The sequence below is a fragment of the Plecotus auritus genome (genome assembly GCF_963455305.1).
Source record: "Plecotus auritus genome assembly, chromosome: 1".
Taxonomy (NCBI): domain Eukaryota; kingdom Metazoa; phylum Chordata; class Mammalia; order Chiroptera; family Vespertilionidae; genus Plecotus; species Plecotus auritus.
Window position 1 is genome coordinate 12,411,925 of NC_137770.1, and position 27,697 is coordinate 12,439,621.

Genomic DNA, 27,697 nt, shown 5'->3' on the forward strand with positions numbered 1-27,697 from the left:
TGCCATCCCCTGCGCTCCCACAGGGTCCCAGCAGGTGCGCTGACGTGCCGGGGTCTGAGGTGAGGGCCCAGACTCACATCCATCCTCTCAGCCCCCGGTCAACAGAGGGAGGTCTTGGGGGCCCAAACCCCTGTGCTGGGCCCCCTGGAACCTGAGTGAGGAGACACATGTCACTCTCTGGGTGTGGCCTTCAGGTGAGAGGAGGCTGGGAGGTGCCGACCAGGAGCAGCGTTCCTTGCCTGCCCGGTCCCAGGACACACAGAGCGGGCTTGGGATGCTGAGTCCCAGACCTCACTCCAGGCCGCTGGTTTCGGTTTGGGAACCAGGCCCTGAATTTCGGGAAGAGCCCTGGGGAGGGGTGACCAGCATGCTCTGGATGCTCCAATCCAGAAACCCCCAGGAAGCCCTGGATCCCACCCAGAGCCTCTGTTTTCAACATGAAGCACGTGGCAGAGCTGGGGGCAGGAGTGTCCTGGCAGAACCCCGGACAGCACGGCCCGAGGGCCTTGCACCCTCGGAACTCACCGGGCACGGAGAACGGGGACAGGAAGGCAGCCTCCACCGGCTCTGCCTCCGGGGGTGGCAGCGGGGGTGGGGGCTGCTGCTCCCGCGGGGGGTCTTCTGGGTTTTCCATGGGAGCATTCCCGTTTTTGAAGTTCTCTTGCCTCCCGTTCTGAAGTGGCTTTCTGCTCACACCATTCGCTGAGTTGATCAGTCTCTGCCTCTGTGTGGACGGGGGCAAGACAAACCAGATGAGACCATGTTAGACGGCTCCTCAGCAGGCACACAGCCCTCAGCGGTTTCTAGGACACACCCCTGGGATGAGTTGGCCTGTGAATGACCCAAGGACCTCAGAATCCACTGAAGTTCGCTCATCTCCTTTTGGACCAATACTAGGAAGCCTTTCGGGAATGGCCAGAGGCCTGGCCTCCTCTCCTCGGTGCCAACCTGACAACCCAGCCCATGACACGCAGGACAGTGATTGTGCCGGCTCCCCCGATGGTCGCTCGCAAGCCACCTGAAGACAGTCACAGGAAAAAGGAAGTCCCCAGAGGCAGCTGCTGTCCACCAGTGCCCCAGTCTCCCTCCAGAGCTGTTCTATGCATACAGAACAGCTACGTACTCCTCTCTCTCTCTCTCTTTCCCTCAATAACATCTTCAAGAAACAAGCCATACTTCAGACTGGCCTTTCTCCTGTTAGTTTCACTCTAGTGCTTGACAAACACTTAGTAAAACATCTGGACGTGGTGTCTGATTGCTGCCTGCCTTACACTCACTCCCGATCAGATCCTTTGCTACTGGGGTGATGTCCGGGCTTCCTCCCTCACACAGGTACCACAGGTACGGTGCTACATGCCGGCCTGGCAGAGGACGCGCTGGGGGCCTGACACTAGGAAGTGCCGTCACACGTGTCTCCTCCAAGGCCACTCGCTCTCTCGGTCCTCTTACGCAAGCTTACCTCGTTGATGATGATCCTGCTGGCCATCCGCAGTCGGGTCCTGGGCCCAAACTTGTTGGTGATCATTACGCGCAAGCCCGCCTCGGGGAAGCTGAACTTGGGAGGGCTGGAGCTCATGACCTCGTCCACCATCACCACTGGGTTTTTGCTGTACTGTGGCTCCTCCTTCACTGTATTGGGCACAAGGCCATGATTAATGCTGAGGGTCCCCCCCCCCCCGGGGACACCCCCTAAGTGCTGGGGCAGCTGACTGCCTGCCCCTCTGGTGCAGACTTCTTTCTCGGGCTGAGGTTCCACCGCCTGGAAGCCTCGCTTCAGCTCCTCCCACTAGTCAAGTGGCCAGTGGTGCTGAACCACCTGCCAACTTGAAGAATGAGACACAGCCCCGCGGTCCCCCCATTACAGGCCCTCTCCCTGGCAGACCCTCCACCTCCAGCCCCCCTGCCGAGCGACGCCCCCTCTCTTCTGCCTGCCTTAAAATCGCTCCCCATCTGATCATGAGCCCCCTCTCTACTGGGACCCAACTTGGCTAACTGCAAGGGTCTTCCCGTTCCTCCTCTGAGCCTCCCTGGGCAGCCCACCCGTGACTATGAGGGACCTTGCTTTCTCCTGATTACAGAGGCTCCAAGGAACCGCTGGGATGGAAAAGTCTGGAAAGCACCGGAGAGCAGTGGCTCTAAACTTCTCACGAAGCCACCTGCTCTGTCTTTGAGGGACCACCTCCTCCCGGCACAGAAGGATGCTTCTAACTTTATTCCCCTTGAGGCAGGCAGGCAGGGCAAAGCAGGGGCCCTGGAGGAGGTGACGGAGACCCGGGAGGGGGTCCTGCCTGCTGAGGGCACATGGAGGGCCGCTGGTTGAGCCCGGCGTCTCTAGTGAACCTGCCACCCTCCAGCCCGGAGGCCGGTGTCTCTGACCCTATGCTTCTCCTCAGGAGGCTGAAGAACAAATCTCCCCAGGCCTCAGACTTCTCCCCGCCACCTCCCTGAACACACTCAGGGCTGGAGTCCTGGGGGATTTGACATCTAACTCCAGAGCCAGAGGGCCCTGGTGACAGGACCACTCGTTAGCATTAGCACAGCACACAGAACAGGCGGCTTCCCTCCCGGGGGCTGTCAAAGCAGACAGGCCCGCCCCTCTGCACGGGTCACCAGCTCCCCGCTGAGAGGGTAACCAGGAGTGTCCTTCCCCAGTGACGGGGTAAGCAGGAGTGGTCAGGGTGACCCCACAGGAGAGAGTTAATGGCACAAACAGGAACAAATGCACACGAGACACGCACCCTCACCCGACAGCAGCAAGGCTCAGCAGACAGGAGGCGTGTGGGTTAGAAACAGAGCCGCAGGGCCATGCGTTCGTCGGAGACGGACACTGACCTCCGACGAGGCGTGCGCTGGGCTGGCGAGTGTGTTCTTAAGGCACGTGTTATCGCTTGGGCGAAAGCGGATTACTTACAATTTAGAAGAGAAGAGGGAAGGAGACAAAGGCCGACAGGGATTGCCAGAGGCGACGAGCGTGCAGAGGATGCCGAGAGTCTGGGGCAGCGTTCTCGATGGTGGCCGAGGTGCCAGGGTTATTGAAGGGAGGGTTAGTAGAGGGGCTGCTGCCACGGGGATCTCAATGCTCGGGGCCTCTGGCCTTCGGGACGGCCCCTCTCCTGGCTGAATCCCATGACTCCGTCCCACTCTCAGGAGTAGGAGCCCACGTGCCCACCGCCCCTCTGTGCTGCAGGAAAGCCCAAATCCCCCCGCTCCGGACCCTGCCTCTGTCGCAGAGGGAGGCGGAAACTGGCAGAACCACAGAGCCAGCCCTGTCCCGGGCAGCGCCTCGGGGGACAGCTGGGCTCCCAGCGAGGGAGCCTACGGAGTGTGACACCTGACGCCCTGGGTACCTTGACCTGGTGCTTCCAAGCCAAGCGTGGCTGCCCAGAAGGTAACTCGATTGCAGAGTGGTTCTGGCAGTTCAGCCAAGGCCAGGTAGCGCTCCCTCCTTCCCTGCTCCAAGCCCAAGCTGAGTCCAGGGCCGGGGCAGCCCGGGGAGGCCACAGGGAGCCCAGCCAGCGGTCAAGGTGGCACTGGCTGGCAGGCTGTGTGCAGGACCCACCGAGACCAGGGAGAAAGGCTGTGCTCCCAGCAGGGGCAGGACACGGGGTCTCCCCACCTCGGTCCTGGGGACCTTGGCTTGCTGTCCTGGGCTCTGCTTTCTTGAGCAGCTATGAAATGTGACGTGAAAAATTTGTAGAAGTTTTTTGCCCTAACTCAGGCGTCCTCAAACTGCGGCCCGCGGGCCACATGCGGCCCGCCAAGGACATTTATCCGGCCCGCCGGGTGCCGCTGCCTGTCCTGCTTAGCAGCCGACGCGTCCCGGGCCCGCAGTGCGCATAGGAATTTGTTCATAGTTTTTTTTTTTTTTTAACTATAGTCCGGCCCTCCAACGGTCTGAGGGACAGTAAACTGGCCCCCTGTTTAAAAAGTTTGAGGACCCCTGCCCTAACTGGTTTGGCTCAGTGGGTAGAGCGTCGGCCTGCGGACTGAAAGGTCCCAAGTTCAATTCCAGTCAAGGGCATGTACCTTGGTTGTGGGCACATCCCCAGTAGGGGGTGTGCAGGAGGCAGGTGATCGATGTTTCTCTCCCATCGATGTTTCTGACTCTCTATCCCTCTCCCTTCCTCTCTGTAAAAATCAATAAAATATATTTTTTAAAAATTTTTGTAGAAGTTTTAGAAAACCCAGGGCCCTGGGGATGGGCCTCCGCCGTCAGCCACATGGGCAGTAGGTAGCTCTCGGGCGGGCACTGGGGAAGCGGGCGTTTTCCGCCGGCCTGCGCTGACTAACCACTTGGAATCTCTCTCTGCCATGAAGGGTCAGAGGCCCGGGGAACACTATGTCCCGGACAGGAATCAGCCTGTCCTGAGGGACTGTGTGGGGACCTGGCAGCCACCGTCTGTGGAGCTAAAATCCCAAACAGCAGCCTCATGGTTCCCTCCTCTGGTGAGGGGTTGCCCTGCAAATGGCTCTCCCCTGGGGCAGGGCACGGAGAAAGGGACTGGGCACAGCCCGGCTCTGCAGGCCGCCTTTCTCTGTGGCTCACAGGTGGGCCTCTGGCAGCCAGGCTGTGGCCTTGGCCACACTTGCACCCCCAGCCCAGGAAGCTTCCTCCTTCGGCTGGAGAGAGTCGGCCGTCAGGACCGGCGATGGACAGAGCGCCCTTGCCCGAGGTGCCCACGGGAGGCAGCATGAGCCTGACCCGCCCCCGGGGGGAGACTTCGGAGGGGCCAAGGGGTATAGACTTTGGCCCCACATCCCAGACACAGGCAAACAGGCTCCTCCTGACCACCTGGTCCCACTGAATTAGAGTCGCCTCCAAGAGGACTGACCTGCCCAGGGCCACGGGCAGAAGGGAAGAGACCCCTCAGGGGGCCAGTCCCGCCTCTGAGCTTCACCAGCTCCACGGGTGGAACTCGAGGGTACGCCAAGTCCTGTTTTTCCATAACAACCGCTCAGGCTTAACCCTGGCCTTGGGTGAGGAAGGGAGTGAATTCCCTCCCCTTCTGGCAGCTGCCCCACCTGGTAACTGGCTGGATTAAGACAAGGTTTTTAAAGCAGCAAATGGTCAGTAGACAATTAGGAGAGCTGACAAGAGAGGACAAGAGCCAGCTCCAGAGGCCAGAATGCCCAGACCAGGGGGCCAAAGAGAAGCTGCGGAGGCCGGACGGCAGCCCCTGGGAAGGGCCCCGGGCAGGATCTCCGGGACAGTCTGGGAATTCCTGCTCAGCGCTGTGCCCGCCTGCCCTGGCCTTGCTGTTCCTCTGGGCAACGAGCCAGAGGTCTCTCCAGAACAGTCCTCTAGACCCGGGCCTTGAGAAACTTAGGGGGACCCAGGCCTGCTCTGTTTACCCCAAATCCTCGGCTTCCCATCCCTGGCCTTCGACATGGGATAGAGGGGTGAGTCCCTGCATCTCGGACAAGCCAGGCAGGCCCTGGGTCTTCCTAGAGTGGCCCCGGGAAATGCCAGGGATGTGACTGCGGACATGTTCTTCCGTTAAGCAAATGCCAATCAGCAACATCTCCATCACTGACCCCCTCACTTAGGGTCCTGTGACCACAGGTGAGAGAGGGGGAATTTAGCGGGAGGGTATGTGTGTAGGAGGAGAAGGGACAGTGGTGTCACGACACGACCACTCCTGTCTGCTCAGCCTTACCTGGCCCCAGCAATGGCAGGGAAGGGTCATCAGAGCTACTACAGTAATCATTACCATCCTCCAGCTCGCTGCTGACCGTGTTGCCATTTGCAATGGTCTTTTGTTTGACCGTGAAAAAGGCCTGTATCTTCACATTGTACCTGGAAGTTAAGGCAGGAGGAGGTCAGAGCTGCGGGAGAGACCTGGCAAGGGGGGAGGGCTGGGCACCCCCACCCCTCACACCCCTGGGCACACAGTCAGGTGTGCCTGGACTGTCCCCACTCCGGACCTGGGGAGCTGACAGCATCCCTAACAGGAACTGGAGAACAATGAGCAGTCTGACGCCCTGCTCCCACTGACGTGGGCTTCCTGGGGGCATGGAAAACCTTCAGCCCAAGAGAGTGCGGATGCCTCCTCCCTGCGGGGCACAGACCTGCCTGGAGCAAAGGAGCTCGGAGGAGCCGTGACTGGGCCTGTCTGCACCCCGCCCCCTCCAAGGCTGAGTCTTTGGGTCTCCCCTGTGTTACTGACAGCAGCACCCCGGCCCACACCCAGGCTGCCCCCCCGGATGAAAGGCACTCAGAGAGGGCATCTTTGAGGGGCAATTCTCCTGCAGTCTGACCGTCTATCGCCCATGTTTGTCAAACATTTTGATTCGTAGCCTCATAAAACTCAGTGTTGTTTTTTAACCAACTGCAGAGATATAAACAAGAAGATAAAACCTGAATATGGCTCACCTCATGGGTACTTTGTCCTTTCCCCTTCTTTTTTAAATGGGGAAAAACATATACAACATAAAATGCGCCGCTTTAATGATTTTCCCATTTCGAGGCACACAATTCAGTGGCATTAATTACATCTACGACGGGAAATCATCACCACTATTTCTATAACTTCTTCAGCACCCCAAACAGAGCTCCTCGTCCACCGACCCACTCGTGACGGACGGCCCCTCCTCCGCACGAGTCATCTCTCACTCGCCTTCTGACTCTGAGTGTGACTCTCCTCATCACAGGGCATCGGACAAGGTCTGTCCCTTGGTGACGGCTCCTTTCGCTCGCACGTTTGCAAGCCCCCCCCCCCCCAGCATCTGGCAGAATTCCCTTCCGTTTTAACAGCCCAATAATATCCCTGGGATTTTTGAGATGCGTCTGGCCTGGGCAGCTTCCATGGGGCCACAAGGGGCCACAATCCCGGACCCTGTGTCTGCATCCTCCACACTGTGAGTGGCGCCCCCTGCGGTCACACGAGGCAGCGGCCCCGAGAAGCGCTGTTTTACCCAGCTTAGAGCAGGAGTGAGGCTGCCCAGCTCTTTTGAAAAGAGCGGGATTAACTTACCAGATTTATATAGATAGCAAATAAATGAATGAATGAATGAATGAATGAATGAATGAAGTGGTCACCTCGGCATGGAGCAGGGTGGGAGAGAGGTCCTTGTTTGCTACTGTTTGGGAGTGGCTTTGTCTTCTACCCACCAGCCCTGACTCCCCTGGCCTGGTGTGGACAGCACCCCAAAACAGTGTCTGAACATCCCCCCCCCACTCCAGCCTCCCCAGCGGGGTGTCCCTCAGAGCGCTGGGGCTGGCCAGAGGCTAGCTGTGGCTCAAGGCGTCCGACAGCCCGGAAGGAGAAGAGAAAGGGCACTTACTTCATGATCAGAATGTAAAACACGTACAAGAGGATGAGCACCAGGCCTTCCCACCTCAAAGAGAGAGAGGAGGCTGTGGTTAGAGCGAGGAAGGCCCGCGCTGAAGGCGGCGTGACCGCGCAGAGGGCGGAGCAGGTGTCCTTCCCCGTGCCCGGCGCCTGGCCCAGGACCCGGGACCCAGGCATGCCGGTGTGTGCCCCAGCCCGGCTGCCCCGCACACTAAAGCTGTCTGGGTGACACAGAGAGAAGGCTGAGAGTGGGGTCCTCTCAACTCCAGGGAGTCTGCAGGGCTCCGCTGGAGTCCCCCTCGCCGCTACCAGAACAAGGAGGGCCAGGGCCACCACATCCCAGGACTCGAAGGGGAGGGGCCAGGAGGCCCCTAGACTGGACACGAAGAGGCCCCATGATCACCTGAGATTCTGGCCACAGAGCAGAGAACTGTGGGTGCAGGCGGAAAGGGGCCCTGAGAGCTGCCTTAAGAGGGGGCACAGGACCTCCTGGGTGCACAGTAGGGCAGCGTCTTCCCGAGACACGCGATTACCGCTGTCTCGCATGTGCAGTGCCCAACTGCGGGCACCGTGGGGTTTCTGTAGCTCTGACCCCGGCCTCTGAGGAGCCACACAGCTTCAGTGTGCTCGTCCATCTGACAAATGTGCCCGCACGGGCCATCATCGTTTTGGGAGCTCTTCCTTGGCTAACAAGAGCCCAAGGACCAGCAGCCACAAAGGGACTTGGAGGTGATCTGACCCCCGCCCCCAACTCCATCCACAGGGGAGTGGAGAGGTTCCTGGGTCACCGGGCAGGTTAGGGGCCAGGCGGGGCCAGCACCAGGCTGCCCTGGGCCCACAGCACGCAGCCCCTCACATCAGGCCTCCCGATACACCCCCGCGAATAGTCACACACAGGATGCAGATTCTGACTGTCACACAGAGGACACTGTTATGGCTTATCCAGTGGTCGGCAAACTGCGGCTCCCAAGCCACATGCGGCTCTTTGGCAACTTGAGTTTTTAGCAAAGGCCAGCTTAGGAGTACCCTAATTAAGTTAATACCTATAACGTTTAAGTTTAAAAAATTTGGGTCTCAAAAGAAATTTCCATCGTTGTACTGTTGATATTGGGCTCTGTTGCCTAATGAGTTTGCCGACCACTGGCTTCTACGAAGGTAAGATACAGTCATGCTCCAGAGAGTGCACACATCAACCTTTTCTTTAAAGTCTGCGCTGAATGTATCTTAGTTAAGGAATCATTCCCGCCCTCAAGGTCATGAAGGTGAGTCCCTATGTTTTATTCTATGTTATTTCAATGATGTTTCTTACAGTGAGGACTTTCGCTCACCTGGAATTTATAAGGTGTGAGGGACGGAGCTGATGGTATTTTGTTCTGTATGGATTCCTGGTGGTCCCAGCAGCAGCTGAGACCCCGTCCCCACCTCACTGCCTTGTCACGACACCTGCCCTAACCCCTCTCCTACTGGGTTCCCGGTTCCATACTCCACACTGGCCTATGCTTCTCCCTGTGCAAAACACCGCACCATCTGAATCGTTTTAGCTTTATCCTATATCTTGGTGTCTGGCAGGATGGGAATAGTAAGGGAAACCATGTTTGCCACTTTGAAAGGACAAATAAAGGCGTGATTGCTTAGAATCATACCCTTTTTATTTTTACCAAGTTCATAAGCCTGAGATGCTTCTGACCTGGGCAGCTTTCATTGTTTGTAAAAATAATTTTGAAGAAGATTCAACGAACCCAATCAGGACACTCACAAAACAGAAGGAGAAACAAACTTTAAAAACTTACCACACAATTTCTTCATCATATATGAACTGGAAGGCAAAAGAAACAAAAGGAGGGGGACATATTTACTCAAAAAACAACAGAAAAACCAAAAACAAACACAGGCCTGTCAGCACCCAGAGCGGCCACACCTCTGTGTTTCCACAGAAAGCTGGGCCCCTCTCTCCATTCCGGGCTCCCCAACTGCAGAAGGTGACCTGGCCTTAGGTGAAACCCGGGTCAGCAGGTGCGGCAACCTGCAGCCCCGCAGAGCGGGGGCCTCTCAGAGAAATGGCCTGCGCTTCATTGGGGTCCAAGCAGTGGCTGGGGCCAACCTGGCAGGGGCCGGCCCTCACTAACGGAACAGAGTTGCAGCAATCACGAATCTTAAAAACTGAAGACATCCATCCATCCATCCATCCATCCATTCATCCATCCATCCTACCTGCCTACTTATCTGCCTGCTTATTTACTTACCTACCTATGGCGCCTGCGTGTATAGGAAAGAAGGGGTGTTATTTTCATAAAAACAAAGAGTAAACCCTTTGGAACTTCTGTGGGCCTAAGACCCACTTGTACTGTTTGAAGAGAGGCAGGGGGCAATGGTGGGGGACTCCATGCTTTCCTAATCGGGCACTGACATTGCCCAACAACCCCACCCTGCATCTTTGACATGTGGTCCAGAGGAGGATGATATTAGTTATCTATCACTGGGAGGGAGAGGGAGAGAGAGAGAAACATCAATGTGGGAAAGAAATATTGATCAGTGGCCGGTGAGCACCCCAGCCGAGCCCAATGGGAGCAGGTAGGTGGAGGAGCTACACCCACCAATTGGATCCTGGAGTCAGAGGTTCCCACAGGGGACGCCAGCAGAGGCCAGGGGCTTCTGTCTGAACCCGGGCCCAATGCACCCCGCTCCCGGCTGTCATGTGGGCAGTGCACACAGAAACTGCTTTGGGGTGTCACTTCTGAGAGGGTCGTCCTGGCCGGGCATCGCTGGGAGGTTCCCCAAACTCAAGGCTCTGAGAAAGTGGCACTCAACCTGGGGACATTTCAGGACGCTTATGGAGCTATTTTTGGATTTTACAACCCCATGGAGGGCCCCTGGCTTTCAGAGACAGTGAAAGCCGGGCTGCTGGCCAGCCTGGAATGCGTGAAACGGTTCTATTAGAGTTTTTTCACATTTGGCACAAGTGTTAAGCGTCCTGCTAAATATTCAGGTAAATGACAAAAACAAATAAATATCGGGAGCCTATAGCTGTTTTTTTACATGGTTTAGGTAAATACTTAATTTTCTAGTGAGGTAACTGTCTAGTGAGGTAACTGTCTAGTGAGGTAACATGCCATGGGGGAAAATTGCACTTGGCTCTTTTAGGATTTTATCGGGAGTCGCTCATAATTTTGGGAAATCATGTCAGCGATGTCAGCACCACTCGGGTTTAAGGGCCAGCCTGGCACACGGGCCTAGGTCTGAGCTGACAGTTGTCAGGCTGCTGTCCATGGGGGCGGGGGGGTGGGGGGACAGCATATTACATCATCGGGTGTTCTAGCAGGTTCCTGCCAAAACCTTTATGCACTAAAAGATGTATTCTTGCCCTAACCGGTTTGGCTCAGTGGATAGAGCGTCGACCTGCGGACTGAAAGGTCCCAGGTTCGATTCCGGTCAAGGGCATGTACCTTGGTTGCGGGCACATCCCCAGTAGGAGGTGTGCAGGAGGCAGCTGATCGATGTTTCTCTCTCATCGATGTTTCTAGCTCTCTATCCCTCTCCCTTCCTCTCTGTAAAAAAGCAATAAAATATATTTTAAAAAAAATAAAAGATGTATTCTTTTGTTATAAATTACTTTTACTTGTCCTTTAAAGTATTGTTTAGGCGTTATGGTTTTCTTTAAAGTATGTATTTGTACTGATTTTAGAGAGAGAGGAAAGGAGAGGGAGAGAAACATCAATGGGAGAGAGAAATATCGATCGGTTGCCTGCCTCCCCTATGCACGCCGACTGGCGACTGCACTCTCAACCCGGGCATGTGCTTTGACCGAACCAGCAACTTTTTGGCGCACGGAACGACGCTCAAGCAACTGACCCACACGGGCCAAGGCTGGTTTTTGTTCATTACGTACAGGTAAATTATTTTATCTATAACTCCTTTTCCAGGGGGTGAGAGGCAGCCTCTCAGATGGCCCCGATGATCCCACCGCCTGACTTCACGCTCCCCTTGTGTACAAGGCCCGGACCTAGGACTTGCTCCTAAGAAACAGTGATGGGTGGTCACTCCCGGGATTAGGTCATAAACACTGAGGCTTCCATCCTGCCTCCTCCCTTCCTCACTCTGAAAGCCCTGGGAGTAGATTCTCACGTGGGTGTGGGGGGAGGGGGCTTTGAGGTGACTATACCCCTGATGACCCCTGTGAGAGAGCCTGAGCCAGAAGACTCCACTCCAGAATTCAATCCACAGAAATGGGAGTAATAAGTGCGTGTTGCTTTAAGCCACTGAGTTTTGGGGAAACTTTGCACACAGTGACAGATAACTAATAGAAAGGGATGTGACTGTCACACGCAGTAGGCACTGGATCTTGTAAGGTTGAGAACTGTCTCTCTAGGGCGCATGCCCTAACAACTGGGCACACCAGGCCGTTTGCCCTCTTTGAATACAACCTGCCCTTTAAAACTCCTTTTGCGTTGAAATTGCTTCCCTGTGGGTGATATACTCTTTGGCAGTAGCCTGACTGTGTGTCGTGTGCTTCACAGTCACGTGCCATGATGTGACCTCAGCCCCTGAGGGGGGGTGGGGGACACAGGGATACCCTCACACACACCAGCAAGCCCCAGGGATCCCTGTTTCATCTCCTCTGCCCCCTGCCCCCCCCGCCCCGCCCACCCCGCTGCCAACTCTGACAGCTCCCAGCTGCCTCTCTGCTCTGCTCGGCAGTGAGTGTGACCCCAGAAACTCGGCTCCTTAGGACACGGGCTCTGCGTGAGGGTCCGCAGGCCTCGGAGGAGATGCGTGAGGGGAACCGCGTGGACCATGCAACGTGCTAGGCTCTGCGGAGGCCTTTTTGCCTCAAGGTGGTCCCTGGATTTGCTCCGGATGCAAGGTGTCAGTCGGGGACGAGATTCTGGGGACAAGTCGGCACAGGCAAGGCGAGTGGTCAAAGCGACCGCAGGGACTGGGTGCTGAGGGTTCTCTGGTCACAGGGCCAGGGACAAAGATGGGTGGGAGGGAGGTCCTGCGACTTCAGGGGGAGGGGCACTCACGGCGATGAGCACGATGACAGAGAGGGTGTAGTACACGGAGTCTCGGCACACGGCCCACCACGTCAGCTGGACCACCTGCACGCAAAGGGCTGTCAGCTGCTATTGGCTGGAGAGATGGGGGGAGGGAGCGGGTACAGCTGCTGGGGGGGGGGGCTTCCCAACCCCCCAGGTCCCACAGGGACACGCCCACGGAGCTCCTCCTAACTGTGCCACCAGAAACAATCGTGCCTGGCTGCTCGGGGCCACACTGTGCTCTCCATTAGACTCTGGGGACAGAATGGAGCCATGGAATGAACACTGGGAAGTGACGGGAAAGCCGTCCCTGATCCTCCGAAGTAACGACGCCGCACGCTGCACGGAGAAGCCCTGTGTCGAGTTGGAGGCCAGAGGCACTGGTGCGTCCTGCGCTGGAACCGCCTGGTGGTAACTGGCTACCCGCCTCTGCCTCCCTCGGCCAAGCAGGGCCTGCCCATGAGCTCAGTGCTCTGAGGTCAAGTCTAACAGCACCACCCCCACCCGCCTCCCGTGGCCCTGAGCACCAGGAAGATGCGGGTGGGTATCAATGACAGGCCAGTTATGTGTTCCCTGCTGGGAGGCCCAAGGCCCCAAACACGTCCAGAATCCAGCTCAGGGCAGGAGGAGACAGGCTCGCTCCAAGCCTCGGGGGTCAGGGCCATGGCCAAGGCCGGGCCTCGGGTTTCCCCACTGCTGTCCCTTATGTCACTTCCTGAGGGGAGAAAAACCACGGACCTGCCCCGCGAATAATCCACAGACACCGATGATACACAGGATGTTGAACACAGCAGAGCCCACGATGGTCCCAACCCCGACGTCTCCGTGGGTGATGAACACGCCTGCAAGAGAAGGCACGAATCCTCACCTGCAAGGCCCAGGCCTGCCCCGTCCGCACATCCAGGCTGGCTGCAAGGTCTGTGTCCCCCTGGTTGCCCCCCGCCCCCCCCCCCCCCGCCAAACCAGGGGAGTTCTCACTCTCAAACAGAACACCCGCAATGGCCTGAAAGACTAGCTACTCCAATTCTTCCATTTTCTTGAGCAGCTTTATTAAGACATAATTCACATGCCATAAAATTCACCCGTTTGAAGTATCAACTCAGTGTTTTGCAGTATAGTCACAGAATTGTGCAACCATCACCACGATCTAATTTGGGAACATTTTCATCACTCCAAAAGGAAACCCTGTACCCGTTAGCACCCCCGGCTCCACCCACTAGTGGTTCCACCCCAGGGAACCACCGATGTACTTCCTGTCTCTCCCACTCTCCCATTTTACAGATGAGAAAACTGAGGCCAGGAGCTGACAAATGCCTTGACTTGTCAGGGCACCAAACCTGGGCTCTCTCCAGATCCTGTGTCTCTGGCTGGTGGGACTTCTTACCAATAATAGAAGCAAACAGCTCAGGTGTTGAGCTTCCCGCAGCCATGAAGGTGGCTCCAGCCACATCTTCACTCAGATGGAGTTTCTGAAACAGAAATGACCGCAGACCCTCAGGCTGTGACGCGGGGGCAGGGGATGCGTTGACGGGACACCTCGGCAGCCAGGGAGAGTGTGGGGTCAGCTCCTCCCCCGGCAGTGTCTCCTCTGGACCTGAGCACATGCCCTCAGCCACTCTATTGGGCCCTTAATCCAGAATCCCACTCCTCCATCTCAGAGGGAGGTGAGCACGTGGCTCCCTCTGAGGGGGGAAGGGGCGGTGAGACAAAGCCTTTGCATACTTTTGCCGGGTCACTCATTATTTAGGAGACCCAGGTCAAGTAGCCAGTCCCTGATCTTTGCTCAACACCCGGGTAAAGTACCGAAGTGCCTGCCCCTAACAATCCATGTCCCCAGCTGTAAGTGTCACACCAATATGGCCTCAAAAAGCTGGGAGATTTCATGCGGGTAAAGTGTGGCAAAGCCCTGAGCAGTCTGCACACAGTAGGTGCTTTTCCTTCCTTGATTGGAAGCCAAGACTAAGGCAGGATAGAAATAGACTGGGGTCTTGTATACGGCTAGAAAGAAGAAAAGTGAAAACTTAACAAAATAACTAAAAGAAGGAAATGTCAACCTGCAAAGGTTTGGGACAGACGGTGTTCCCTGCCCTTGCAGCTCCGCCTCCTTCCCCGGGACACAGATCCCCACGTGGTACCTGCCTCTGACACCTGGTTATGGCAAATGCTCCCTAACTAACCAGGTTTGGCTTAACTGCGGGCAGCCAGCCGGCCAGCTTGCCTGCCTTGGAGCCAGAAATGCTGGGTAGCGGTGACGCGCTGGGAGCGCTTTCTTCTGCCAAGTCTGGGAAAGGACGCTGGCTGCCCGCAAACTCTAATCTGAGGCTTTGCCATGGCGATACTGAGTGACCGGCCCGACAGGCTGCACTGCCAGGCGCTCCCAGTCCCCCTCGGCCAGCCACCGACGTGCCACGTGTCCTCGATCACCCCCAGCACCTCCCAGACCTCACCGCAGGTCCCGAGTCTCTCCCACGCACCTCGCAGATCTTTTCCAGAGACGGAACGAAGAAGTCATCGCACACGATGGCCAGGGCGTAGAACATGTATAGAGCCTGCGGTGGAAGCGGGACAGAGAGTCAGCGAGGGCACCTGCCACCGAGAAGGCACGGCCAGGCATCCATCACACCCAAACCAGCCGGCGGGCAGAGGCCTGGCACACAGGCAGGCTTAGAGGAAAATTCTGGCACCACAGAGACCGACTCCCTCAACCCCCTCACTGACAAAATGGGAAGCTGAGGCCTAGGGAGAAGTACTTGCTGGGTAGCAGAGCCGACTAAAACCCAGGCCACGGGGCCTTGTGCTCTGTCCTCTCGCCTCAAAGCAGCAGCTCCCCCAGCACAGAGCATGCCCTCGAAAGGCAACCCCTAACCTTTGAGGAAAAGCATTTAAAATCACCATTGTAAGCCTGGCTGGGATGGCTCAGTGGTTGAGCACTGATCTATGAACCAGGAGGTCACAGTTCGATTCCCGTTCAGGGCACATGCTCAGGGTGCGGGCTCGATCCCCAGTGTGGGGCGTGCAGGAGGCAGCTGATCAAAGATTCTCTCTCATCACTGATGTTTCCATCTCTCTCTCCCTCTCCCTTCCTCTCTGAAATCAATAAAAATGTTTTAAAATCACCATTTTAAGAATTTAAAAATGCAGCTTTTCCTTTAGTTTTAGTGAAGGCACCATTTCCTTGAGATCTGGCACTTCCAAGGGCACCACTTGATGTTGGCGCAAGTCACTGACAATGGGAGGTTCGTGGAACAGAGTCTGGTTTCTAGTGCCGAGGCTCGCACTTATTTGCCAAGTGACTCTGGGTAAGTTACGTCTCTAGGTCTCAGTGTCTGCATCTGTTTAATGACAGAGTGAGAACAGATCAGTCGTTTCAGAATGGCTTTCCATCCAGAACCCCTCACCTTCCCTGTCCACCCAACAGAGCTCTACTGAGCTCACCTAGGTACCAGGTACTATGCTCGGCATCAGGGATGCACGGTGAGGACACCAATAAAAGCCCCTGCCTCCTGTCACTTAGCTTAGTGGGGAACAAACAGGCAAATAAAGCATCTCTTACTGCCAGGAAAGAGGACGTGCAAAGGTCCTGAGGCAGGTGTGCGCTCGATGCATTTGAGGAACGGCAGGTAGAACTGGTGCAGGTAGGACACAGTGAGAGTGAGGTGGGAAATGGAGGAGGTGAGGCTGAAGGGAGAGGCAAGGATGAGGACCCACAGAAAAGAGATGAGACTTTACACTAAGCACCGGGGGGAGGCGCTTCTTCCCGTGAAGAAAACGTGATATGAATGCCCTGTGCGCAAAGGAGGGCCAGGCTAGACTGCTCCACCCACAACAGTGTGACACTCTGACACTTCACAGTTACTTAACTACGACCAAATAAAATAAATGGAAGACACATCAGCTGTGGCCAAGGCATCCGGGGCAGGTGTCTACGGCTGTCCAGGTGTGGCCGTGCCTGGATTTGATTATCTTTGGGAGGAAGCAAAATGAAACAAATACTGGGGGTGCAGATGAAGGAAGACAGTGAGGTGGGGGAGACCCCACTACAAATCTCAGGATTCTGACTTGAACTGACACCCCCAGGAATTCCCCCCGACATTGTCTCCCAGCAAAGGGTTTTCTGCGAGGCCAGAGCCTCTCGATCCCCTGAGATCTCTGAAACACTGGAGAGAAAGGGGGGCCACGGAGGGGCTACTGTTCCCATCACTTGAAGCTGGCGCTAAAGCCGGAGCCTTCTCTTGCTCCAAAAAAGGCGTCAGTAAACCTCTTCTTAAAGGGCCAGACAGCAAGTATTTTAGGCTTCGAGGCCTCTATCGCTGTAAAACAACAGCCACGGAATGGGTGTGGCTGTGTTCCAATAAAACTTTATTTATAAAAACAGGAGGTGGGCTGGAATGAGCCTGCCAGCCATGCTCTGGCAATCCCTGCTCTAAAGGGTTCCCGCAAAATTCCTGAGGGGCTCTGAGGTTCCAGGTTTTGTCTCGGCAATGCCAAGATGTGAGGCAGAGCAACAAAACTAAGGGCTTAATTCACACTCTCTTAGTGAAGAAGCGGGGAGTGCATGAAAAAAAACAAAACACAGAGAAACTCGGAAGATAATAACTCTATTACAGAAATAATATATAGGCCTGTCACTCAAAATCTGCCGACGATATTCATTCTAACCTTCATTTCCATTAACGGTGCATCCTGATCATTAAAACTTCACTCATTCATTACCCACTGCTGGCTGCTACCAATGTGAGAATCCCAGCTTTTACTTTCTTAATTATCTCTTGCAAAGACTACTATCTGGTTGGGTTTAAATACATAAGCAGATGGTGCTGAGCGGTCGGGAACCTCATCAAGAGGAAAATGTGCTGTGTTTGATCTAAAGTGGCCACCTTCATACTACAATGGGGCTGGCAAGCCTTTTCTGCCAAGGGACACAGCGTTAACTACTTGTGGCTCCACGGACATGGAGTCTCTGTCACAGCTCCTCGGCTCTGCCACAGAAGCAGAAGCAGCCATTGATAACACAGAAACGAATGGGAATGAATGGCCGTGTTCCAATAAAACTTTATTTACAAGCACGGGCAGTGGCCACAGGCTGTGGTTTGCCTACCCCAACCTGAGAAGAGCGACTTTCACCTGTAACATGGGTTTGAACCCGTGATTCCTTTTTGAATTGCTACTTCAATGCCACCATCTGGCATCATGACTCATCTGAGTCCAGAGAGAAGTCTGAGAAGACTCTGCACCAGAGTCTTACACTACAACCATGCAAGGTGGTAAGTTTGGGGGGATCATGGCAGCAAGCACGCGCAGAGCACTTACTATGCGCCAGGCAAGGTCTGCGGCACCGGGCCTACATTCACTCGCACTTGCGCGTCTGGGAAAGACGCTGTCACACCCATTTTAGCAAAGCAGAAAATGAGGCATCAGATGACTTAAAGTCTAGTCTTGGCTCGGGCCACTCACTATGTGACACTGAGCAAGTCACCTAACATCCTTGACTTTGTTTCTTTGTGGGTCCAGAAAGCATATACAGGCCTGTCCTTTCTGTAATCTGCCCCCGTCACGGGCTCTGACAAGGACTGCACGTGACCTTGGGTACGCTGTGGCTCAGCCGTGCACTGTGGACAGGCTCCACCTGCCTCACCTGTGGGAGCACCCGCCCCGTGAGGGCCACTTACACCGAGGATGTGCAGCAGGACGGCTCCGTGCTGTCGCTCCGTATTGGAGAACAGGTCTGTGGGGAACTCGTGAATGGCTGGAAGACAAGAGGACACGGCCGCGTTAGTGCTGACTGGGAGCTGAGGCTCAGGGGCGGGTCTCCGAGCAGGACGCAGGCCGAGGTGGCTCAGGGAGAGGGGGAGGGCTGAGAGCACTGGCCCTGGTCCCCTTAGCCCGTGGGCCCCCTCAGGTCCACTCAGGGGCCAGGTGGGTTTCCACTAGCATCTTGGGTCATCGCACACCGGGCGCAGGCCCTTCTCTGGCCCCAAGCATGCCCCTGCCGGGCGGACACTGCCACTCTCATCACCCGGGTGGTGGGCAGCCTGTGAGGTGCAGAGCACTCTGTGCTGGAAATCAAACACTTGGGTTCAGGTACCATCCCTTATACCCCATGACCCTTCACAAGGAGTCTGAGCACCAGGTCTGCCTTCCAGGCCCCGGAACGCTTCTGGGTAATGAAGAAATCATTCCTCCGCACCCCCCATTCGAGATGACCCATGGATAAGCACTTTGTGTCATTTCTGTGGGTCCTCCTGTCAGACACCCCCACACCCCTACATCTTCCTCATCACATCAGCTCGCCCGGAAGCTTCTAGAAATCAGGGATCCACACTGCCCTGCACGGCATTCTCTGTGCCTCAGCCAGGCTGCACACAGTAGGTTCTCAACAGACCTTCAAGTCAATTGAATACACAATGGCAAAATACTAACACAGCTAACAATGCGTATCAGCTCGTCCTATGAGAATGCTTGCATCACCTTTAGAAGCCCCATAAATAAACTAGAATGGCCTGGTTCGTGGCGGGCGCTTGATAAACGCTTATGAAATAAACTCCCAGGAAAAAAATACCTTCTCTGTAAACGTAATTTAGCCCCAAGCTCTGAAAATGATCGTTTCTCCTTTATATGGAAACTTTTCTGGTTTTTAAGATTACATTCTCCCAATAAGACATAGAAAACATCTGCTCCCTCACACACCCAGAAAACGCTCCCCCTGTAAAACAAGCTGCAATTTAATGAAATATAGATTCTTTCACTTCTGGTGCTTCGTTTTGTTTTCTGTAACCAAATTTATGCACTGGAATTGCTCTGTCAGGTCAAGGGCACGGATCCGCTTCAAGGTCTGCCGGCTCAGGGAGGGAGCAGTGCTTCCAGGAGAAATGCAGCTAACTGTCTGGGACTTCTCTGTGGGATCGATAGCCATTTCTGCCATGAAAATTCGAGATGGCCCCTGATTCTCCAAACCAGTGTTTTGAGCACTGGTGATTTATCCAGTGCTGGGAATTCTTTGAAAATCAGAATAAAGTAATGCTGTCTTTTTGCTTCGAGGACATTATCTTCTGGCCTCCGGCAGGGAGGGAACATGGATTATAAATGGCTTTGTCCTTGCTGGGAATAGAATTGTGCTTCAGCCACCGGGCCTGGCCCTGCAGCCCCACGCACACGCTGCAGGCTGCAGAGGGGAGCAAATGCCACTCAGCCCCTCATTTGCCAGCAAAGACAGCGCGTAACCAGCAGCGCGGCCAGCTGCCAATGACCCTTTGCCCTCGGTACCCACCCAAGTCTTCTGGACACATCCTGACCCCGTGAGGCAGGCGCTGCAGCCAAAAACGTCCCTGCTTTAGCCGAAACCGGTTTGGCTCAGTGGATAGAGCGTCGGCCTGCGGATTGAAAGGTCCCAGGTTCGATTCCGGTCAAGGGCATGTACCTTGGTTGCGAGCACATCCCCAGTAGGGGGTATGCAGGAGGCAGCTGATTGATGTTTCTCTCTCATCGATGTTTCTAGCTCTCTATCCCTCTCCTCTCTCTTCCTCTCTGTAAAATATCAATAAAATATATTAAAAAACAAAAACAAAAAAAACCCAAAAACGTCCCTGCTTTACCAACGAGGCTCAGAGGGAGAAGCGACCGGCTCAGGGCCCCCGGGCACCTGAGCCAGGGCTCACAGGGCCCCCTGCGTTCCCCTCCCTGGTCAGGGGCTGGTCACACACGAATGGAAACCAACCTGCACTGGCAGACAGGAGGCCTGGATAGAGTCCTGGCTCAACTGCCCACGCGCTTGTGGGACCCCGGCTGAGTCCCTTCATCTCTCTGTCCCTTTATCTCTGCAGCCGCAGCCTGTGGCCACTTGAGGTAATGAAACAGTCACCATTGCCGGCTGTCAAAGGCTTGTGCAAGCAGGCAGGTGGCCACGCTGCCCTCCCCAGGCGGCCGCTGGTAACTGGGACCAGTGCACTCCCAGTTCAGGAGTCAAACCCTCTGGAAACTGGTCTGGGGGTACAGGGCATGCACAGCCAGAGCTCTCTCTCTCCCTACCTTGTCACCAACAGCAACAACTCCACTGCAGATACCTGTGCAGGGCTCAGCGCACGGTCCTAGAAGCAGGTGACTTAGGTTTCGCTCCTTATTGCCGGAATGACCTTGGCAAGTTACTCAACACCTCGGGGCAGTTCCCTCACCTACACGGGGCCAGGCTGCTGCAGGCATTCAAAGAGAGGGAACGTCTGCAGGACACTCAGCCCGTCAGGCCGTAAGGACCTTGACTCACAGACTCCTCTCTCAGACACCTTCTGTCCCCACGGTCCCAGAGGAGCAGCCTTGGTTTGTGAAGGCAAAGGAGAAGGTAAAGCCGGTTTCGTGAGGAAGAGAGTGGGCGAGGGAAGACGGGCCGCGTTACCACCTCGGTGTGGATGGGGTTTAAATCCCAGCTTCCTGAGAAACCTTTTTTTCTCTTCTCCTGGGGTTTGCTGAGATCCAGAGTCCCGATCCACATTCAAGGGCGTGATGCTTGCATGTCTAGAGGCGCCGAGCCTGCCCGGCTGCTCAAATCCCCACCAGAGACAAAGAGGAATCGACAGGGTGCGCACAGGAGGCCTTCGAGGTCACGCCTAAGCCTATAAGCCGCAGAAATCCCGGGGCGAGGGGTGGGGGAGAAGAGGCGTGTCTGCAGGTGGAGCCCAGCCCAGGAAGCCAGGGGTGATCCCAGCACCGCCCCTCTCATGGGGTGAAGGTGGGGAGCAGGGGGAGGAGGGGAGGAAAAGATACAAACCGTTTAGCGGCCATCCCCCCCTACCCCCACTTCCCCGCCAGGATTCTTTCCTTTGGACCTCAGTGCCCAGAACTGGCTTCTCCATCACTCTTGGTTCTGGACACAGCCCTCTCTTCACTCCCAGTGTCTCCCTCCCCCCACTGTGTGCAGGGCCACGGAGTAGGGGCGGGTCTTTCCTACCACTTGTCTTCCTGAACAGCAGAGGGAAAACCACAGATCCCTGGGCAAAAGCATCTGCCCCCTCCCAGCACCGGTACCAAGCCCTCTAACACCGTACCCACGAGACCACTCGGGCGCTCTTGACCTTTCGGTCAACATGCTAAGCTCCGTGGTGACTCCACTCTACCTCAGGAACCTGAGTTAGTATTGCCCTTTCGCGGTCTATACTTTGGCCAACATTGCTGCTCGTTCTCCAGACGCATTCCTTTGCTCCTGCGCAGCAGGTGCTGGGCTCGCTCTGCGAACAGGCGGGTGAGATCCCCGTGCGTCCGGGACATCCTCCGGCCGGCAGCTCCTCATCTCGGGGGTGATCTCACTTTCACAGAAGCCAAAGGGTTCAGAAAGCGGCCGGTTCTCAGGATGGCAAGTACCCTGATTCTGAAACAGTGCAAGTCCATATATGTTTCTGGAGCACTTACTAGGTGCCAGGCACGGGGCTAGGCACTGGGCCTTGCAGATGTGCTCTGAGGGGTTGGTGGGGGAAACGGATAAATAAACAAATGGTGAAGAGCAGGGTCCTCAAACTACGACCCGCGGGCCACATGCAGCCCGCCGAGGACATTTATCCGGCCCGCCGGGTGCCGCTGCCTGTCCTGCTTAGCAGCCGACTCGTCCCGGGCCCACAGTGCGCATAGGAATTTGTTCAGTTTTTTTTTTAAACTATAGTCCGGCCCTCCAACGGTCTGAGGGACAGTGAACTGGCCCCCTGTTTAAACAGTTAGAGGACCCCTGGTCAAGTGGCAATGAGAAGCTTGCTGTGCTGGTGAGGGGTGACCAAGCCAGGGGTCACTGACTTGGGGAGGTGGGGCAGGCGACAAGCCCATGGACAGAGTGCCACCCACATCAAGGTTTGAAGGCTGCGTTACTAAATTTTCAAGCCCTTCAATGTGTCCTGTCCATCCTGAGAAGATCGTTATTCCCATTTCATTGATGGAGAAATAGAGGCTCTGAGAGGCTAAGGAGTCAAGGTTTGGCACAGGTGAGAGGAGAACGCAGGGTGGGAGCTCACCCAATACCAGGCCTTTGTCATCTGAGTATTTTACCCACAACAGGCACACAAGGACCTCTTTACCCAAGGAGCAGGCTCTGCACTTCCGGAAGCTCAGAGGGCATGATAAGAAGTCATGCTCCTGAAAAGAAAAGGCACATTGCATCTTTTTTAAAAAAAATATATATATGTTTATTGGCATCAGAGAGGAAGGAGAGGGAGATGGAAACATCAATGATGAGAGAGCATCACTGATTGGCTGCCTCCTGCACGCCCCCCACCAGGGATCGAGCCCGAAACCCGGGCATGTGCCCTTGACGGGGATTGAACATGGGACCCTTCTATCCACTGAGCCAAACCAGCTGTGGCCACATTGCATCTTGTAGGTCAAGTCCGCTGAGAATCCAGGCCCCGCCCATGCAGAGGTCTAGGCCACGACTCCATGGACCCCGGGGAACCTGTTACTCATCTTCCTTGACTTCCTTGAAAGATTTCATAAAACTGACCACTTCCCATTTGGACATGGATGAACATATGAATGCATGAATGAATGAAGGATCATCTGTCCATTCATCCACCCATCTCTCTTACACACAGTGAAGTTCATCCTTTGCGGTGTGTACTTCTATGGGTTCTGAGACATGCGGGGTTGTGTACCCACCACCTCACTGCTCGATGCTGAACCACCACCCTCCCCCGTGGAAGAGCTTGACGGAGACGCCCTCCCATCAGATGCCCAGCTTTCGCAAACCTTTCAATTAGTTGATGCCCTTGGGGAAATATAAACTATGATTTGAATTCTTTAAAAATGAATAAAATTGCCTCAAAACATGCCATTCTCTCTTTGCTTTCTACCCTGGTTAAAAATAACCCCGCATTCTAAACCCTGACATTTATTCTGAAACTATGAAAGCTAGACTGGAAGGCTGGGAAGTAATTTACATAACTTCACATTTCTATCATTTTCACTTATGTGTTGTAGGTGCCACCCAAGGGCCAGAAACCAAGAGCAAAAATATTTCTGCCATTCCGTGGTGTAAAATAACTGAAGAACTTTGTGCTTTTCATGGGCAACGATGGGAATGTCTAGGTTTTATACCATCACCCTCCTGTCCCAGACGAGAGTCAAAACAATGAGATTAAGTCATTGGCTTAATCAGCATGAAAAAAAGTTTAAAGTCCTCTCTCTCTCTCTCTCTCTCTCTCTCTCTCTCTCTCTCTCTCGTTCAGCACATTCCAAAAGAGAATAAGTAACAGGAAAAATAAAAGTAGGGTTGGAAGACCCAGCAGAAGGGTCGCTCTCTCCAGGAGCAACCACCGTGGAGTTTAAGGCTGGAAGAGGCCCCAGGTGCCACGTGGTCTGATGGCTCTCCACCAAGGAGGCACAGGGGCTTATCAAAATCACTGGGGCAACATGCCCTAAGCCATCCTTGCCGCCCCCACCTCTCTCCCTGCCCTGACGCTGAGCATCCTGGTCCCACCCACTGAGAACCTCTTAGCCTCCTACTTTAAAGGGGAGGAAGAACACGGAAGTGCAGAGAGCTCAAGTGCTTTAGAGAACATCACAGCTGGTCAGCAGCAGAATGACGAGAGCCTGAGCATCCGGACGGGCCATGGGCAGACCCCACAGGACAACGGAACTCTGACCCACGACCTATGCCGAGAGCCCAATGACGACTGGCCCAGATGGTCAGGAGGTGGTCCGTGCGGTGCAGCTTCCCCACTGTTTGCGTCTGCTTCTAACTCAAGACCAGCCACAGAAAGCTAAATGTGCCCCCATGATGGGTTCCACAGTGTCCCCCCCAAATTCATGTCCACCAGGAACCTCAGAACAGGGCCTTATTTGGAAACGAGGTGTATTAGATTGCTAGGGCGGCCATAACAAAATACTACAGACTTGGGGGAGGGGGAGGGAGAGGGCTTAACCACAGACATTTATTGTCTCACAGTTCTGGAAGCCGGAAGTCCAAAATCAAGATGCCAGCAGGTGAGGCCTCTCTCGGGGCTTGCAGGTGGCCACCTTCTTGCTGTGTCCTCCTGGCCCTTCTTCTGGGGTCCCTTCCTCTTCGTATAAAGACACCAGGCCTATCAGATTAGGGGCCACCCTATGACCTCTGATCATTTCACCTTAATTATCTCCCTAAAAGTGTTATATCCAAATACCATTACATTGGGGGTCAGGGCTTCAAACATATGGATTTTGAGGGGCCACAACTCAGGCCATACATGAGGTCTTTGCAGATGTTAAAACGGGGTCACACTGGATTAGGGGGTCCTTACATCCTATAGGGTATCCTATGAGAAGAGAGGAGGACTCACAGAGAAGAAGGCCACGTGATGCCAAATGCAGGGAGGAGAGTGACTGACAGGTGTAATTTGGACACATAACTCCTCTTTCCTTAGATCAGGACACAAAGTCTGCCTAGTTCTGTTTAAGTTCTATGCTAATTCTCACCCTCAGCCTCTGTTAAAAACATTTCCGACCAAGAGCCACTCGGGCCTGGGTTTTAGTCTTGGCTTTCCTCCGTGAGCTGGTGGAAAATTACATAGCTCCTTCGTTTCCACAAAGCACTGTGAGATTTGCGGAAGTTACTAGCTTGTTACAAACAGGAGATTCATCAAGTCGTAGAATAAAATGGAAGATGAACCACACGAGCTCACTGAACCTGCACTGTGGCCTCTTCTCCGCTTAGACGTCTTCTCAGGACCACCCACCTTCCCTCTTCAAGAACATCAACAAAATGAAGGTCCGTGAGGCAGTAAAGACGCAAACAACGCACACGGCACTGGGCGTCCAGTGAGTTCCTTTGGCCTCAGCTCCCGCCGCTGCCTGTACCTCTGACAGCCCGCCCACTTCCTCCCAGGAAGGGGAGCATGGGGTCATCGGCGAGACCCCGGCCACTGTGTTTCTCAGCTCAGCTGCGTTCTTCCCTTTCGCACCAGCCTCGCTCCCCCTCGACTTACCTGCCCAATACTCCGGATCCTTCGCCACGTGCACTACACCTTGGATTTAGGTTAAAATGGCAACACCATAGAAATCACTGGCCCTCCTCAATTCTCACCCCACATGCCCACCACACACACACACACACACACACACACACACACACACACACAACAGCACCATGTCTCCCAGAAAGGTGCTGGGGATTTCTCTCCGTCTCAAGAGTTTAAGGCTTAGGATTTAAACTCCCGCATCCGCCATCGTTTACGAGCCCATTCTGGGCCACAGGACGGAAGGCAAGCGCCTCCACCTTCCGAGGTTGACCCCCCACATGGAAAGATGCTGTCCTGGACTCTGGCCTGCATCCAGGGACAGCCTGGCAGAGCGAGGTGCCAGCATGAGCCTGACCTCTGACCTCTGGCCCCACAGTTGGCAGCTTTGGGGCATGACCAGGGGGTGAAACAACTCCTAAGGAGACCAGCGGGAAAGTATGGCCCCAGCCGGCCCCAGGGGGATTCTGCGCAACAGACTCCACAGAGGTGTTATCCCAAAACAGCCGCTAAGCTCCTTCCGACGAGAGGGAGTCATCACCTCTCCTCAGTGGCTCCAACACCGTCCCCCTACCGCACCCCGCATGTGTACCCCGCACACAGAGGGAAAGTGACCAACAAACATCGGATCCAGGGCCTGGAAGTGACACGGATCCCGGCGCGCATGGCAACTTCCACTGAGCACAGATGTCCTCTGATTTTCCGGGTCTAGGGCTGTGCTTAGGGTGTGGTCCGGAACAACGTGATAGGAGAGAGTGAGACGAAGCATTTCAACACTTTTCATACTAGCCCGCGACCATTTTTCCAGGCATGCAGCCTCCTAGTGCGTTAGGAGAGTATCGGTCAAATGCAGAAACCAGTCTCCCAGCCCAGGAAGTGTGCGACGCCGTCACGTGGGGAAGTGGTTCTCACCCGGGGCATGTGCCCCTCCTGCACAGGTGACCTCTGGAGACATTGTGGTTGTCACAACAGGGGCAGGGGTGTTCCTGGCCTCCGGTGGGCAGAGCCCGGGATACAGCTAAGCATCCTACAGGGCACGGGGCAGCCTCCTTCACCAAAATCACACACAGGTGAGAGATGCTGGGCTGGGAGTCAGATGCGTTAAACAGTGGCTGCCGTCCTTGTCCACGGAACCCTGACACCTGCCTCGCCCGCCTCCTGGTAGTTCAGTCCTGCCCGCTCTCTCCGCTCACACCCGGTGTCGCTACCCACCCACGTGCTGTTAAACAAACACAGGTCCTCCCCGCTCACAGAACTCGCTACCCAAAGTGGGTGGCTAGGAACATGCCAGAGAGTTCTCTGATTCTCACCCCTTCCCTGTACCCCACTGTCTCCTTTAAGTCCCACGAACTCAACCCAAATCCACGTCCTTCACAAGGACACATCTCTTGCACGTTTGCAAAGACAACTCCTCCTTGTCTGGTCTGGCTCGGCCTCCTAGTTCCCTCCTGCCAGCCGCCTCGCCCGCGTTCCCCCCGTGTGTTCCTCTAAACCCGCAGCTTTACCCCTGCAACAGCAGCAGCTTCTGACTTCCATTCCTTCTGACAAGCGCCACCCACCAGGAGGATTTAAGCTGCGAAGGAATCAGGATAAATCAGGCCAAGTTTGCAATCCACCGGGGACGGGGAGACAGATGTGTAGCTGGTGGTGACTGTAACAAGACAAATGCCACAGGGAGAGGCCTCCACGAGCTTCGGTGGAATCCGAGAGAGGGAACAATTACATCTAACTCAGAAAGGATGACTGGGGGAAGAGCAGGAGACGAGACAGCTGGGATCCGAAAGGATTTCCTGGATTCTCCCCAGGAAGGAGGAGAGAGGCTTTCTAGCAAAGGGAGGAACTGGATGCTGAGGCAAGAAGGTGGGAGGGAGCCAGGAGACTGGGAATTCTGTGCCGTCAGGAGCCGAGGTGGAGGGAGGAGCCAGGGGAGGGGACAATGGAAAGAGATACTGGTGGAACCAGACAGGAGGCCCTTCAGTGCAGGATAGGAACCTAGCCATGTCCCAGAGACCTGGGGAGCCCTGGAAGATGTACGAGCTTGGGAATGGCAGGAGTAGCGCATTTCAAACCAGCAACTGACAAACTTATTTCTGTAAAGAGGCAGAGAGTAAGTATTTCAGGTTTCGCAGGCCATATGGTCTGCACTGCAGCTCCTGGACTCCGCCCTGCGGCGTGAAAGCAGCCATGTGTAACATAAACAAATGGGCTTGGCGGGTGCCAATAAAACTTTATTCGTGTTCACCGAAATACGGATTCCACACCATCTTCATGTGTCACCAGCTATTCTTCTTTCTAAGTTTACCCCGACCGTTTAAACACCTAGAAACTATGTTTCGCTCGTGGACCATCTACACACAGGCAGCGAGCTGGATTTGGCCCAGGCGGTCGCTGGCCGATGCCCGTTTCAGGAATG

General features: G+C 55.1%; 1 protein-coding gene across 4 annotated transcripts in view; it reads right to left on the reverse strand.

Annotated features, from left to right (window-relative positions):
- SLC24A4 (solute carrier family 24 member 4) overlaps positions 1 to 27,697 on the reverse strand; it is a 122,244-nt gene that overhangs the window by 19,959 nt on the left and 74,588 nt on the right. For 3 of the 4 annotated variants that reach the window (XM_080682410.1, XM_080682412.1, XM_080682413.1), the window contains 10 exons: positions 17,995 to 18,071; positions 14,800 to 14,874; positions 13,710 to 13,794; positions 13,064 to 13,167; positions 12,314 to 12,388; positions 9,083 to 9,108; positions 7,285 to 7,338; positions 5,658 to 5,797; positions 1,460 to 1,629; positions 526 to 724 (listed from right to left, as the gene is read on the reverse strand). In XM_080682410.1, the coding sequence (XP_080538536.1) occupies positions 526 to 724; positions 1,460 to 1,629; positions 5,658 to 5,797; positions 7,285 to 7,338; positions 9,083 to 9,108; positions 12,314 to 12,388; positions 13,064 to 13,167; positions 13,710 to 13,794; positions 14,800 to 14,874; positions 17,995 to 18,071 (1,005 nt within the window). The remainder of the gene's footprint in view (positions 1 to 525; positions 725 to 1,459; positions 1,630 to 5,657; positions 5,798 to 7,284; positions 7,339 to 9,082; positions 9,109 to 12,313; positions 12,389 to 13,063; positions 13,168 to 13,709; positions 13,795 to 14,799; positions 14,875 to 17,994; positions 18,072 to 27,697) is intronic. The other variant, XM_080682411.1, reaches the window with a different exon arrangement.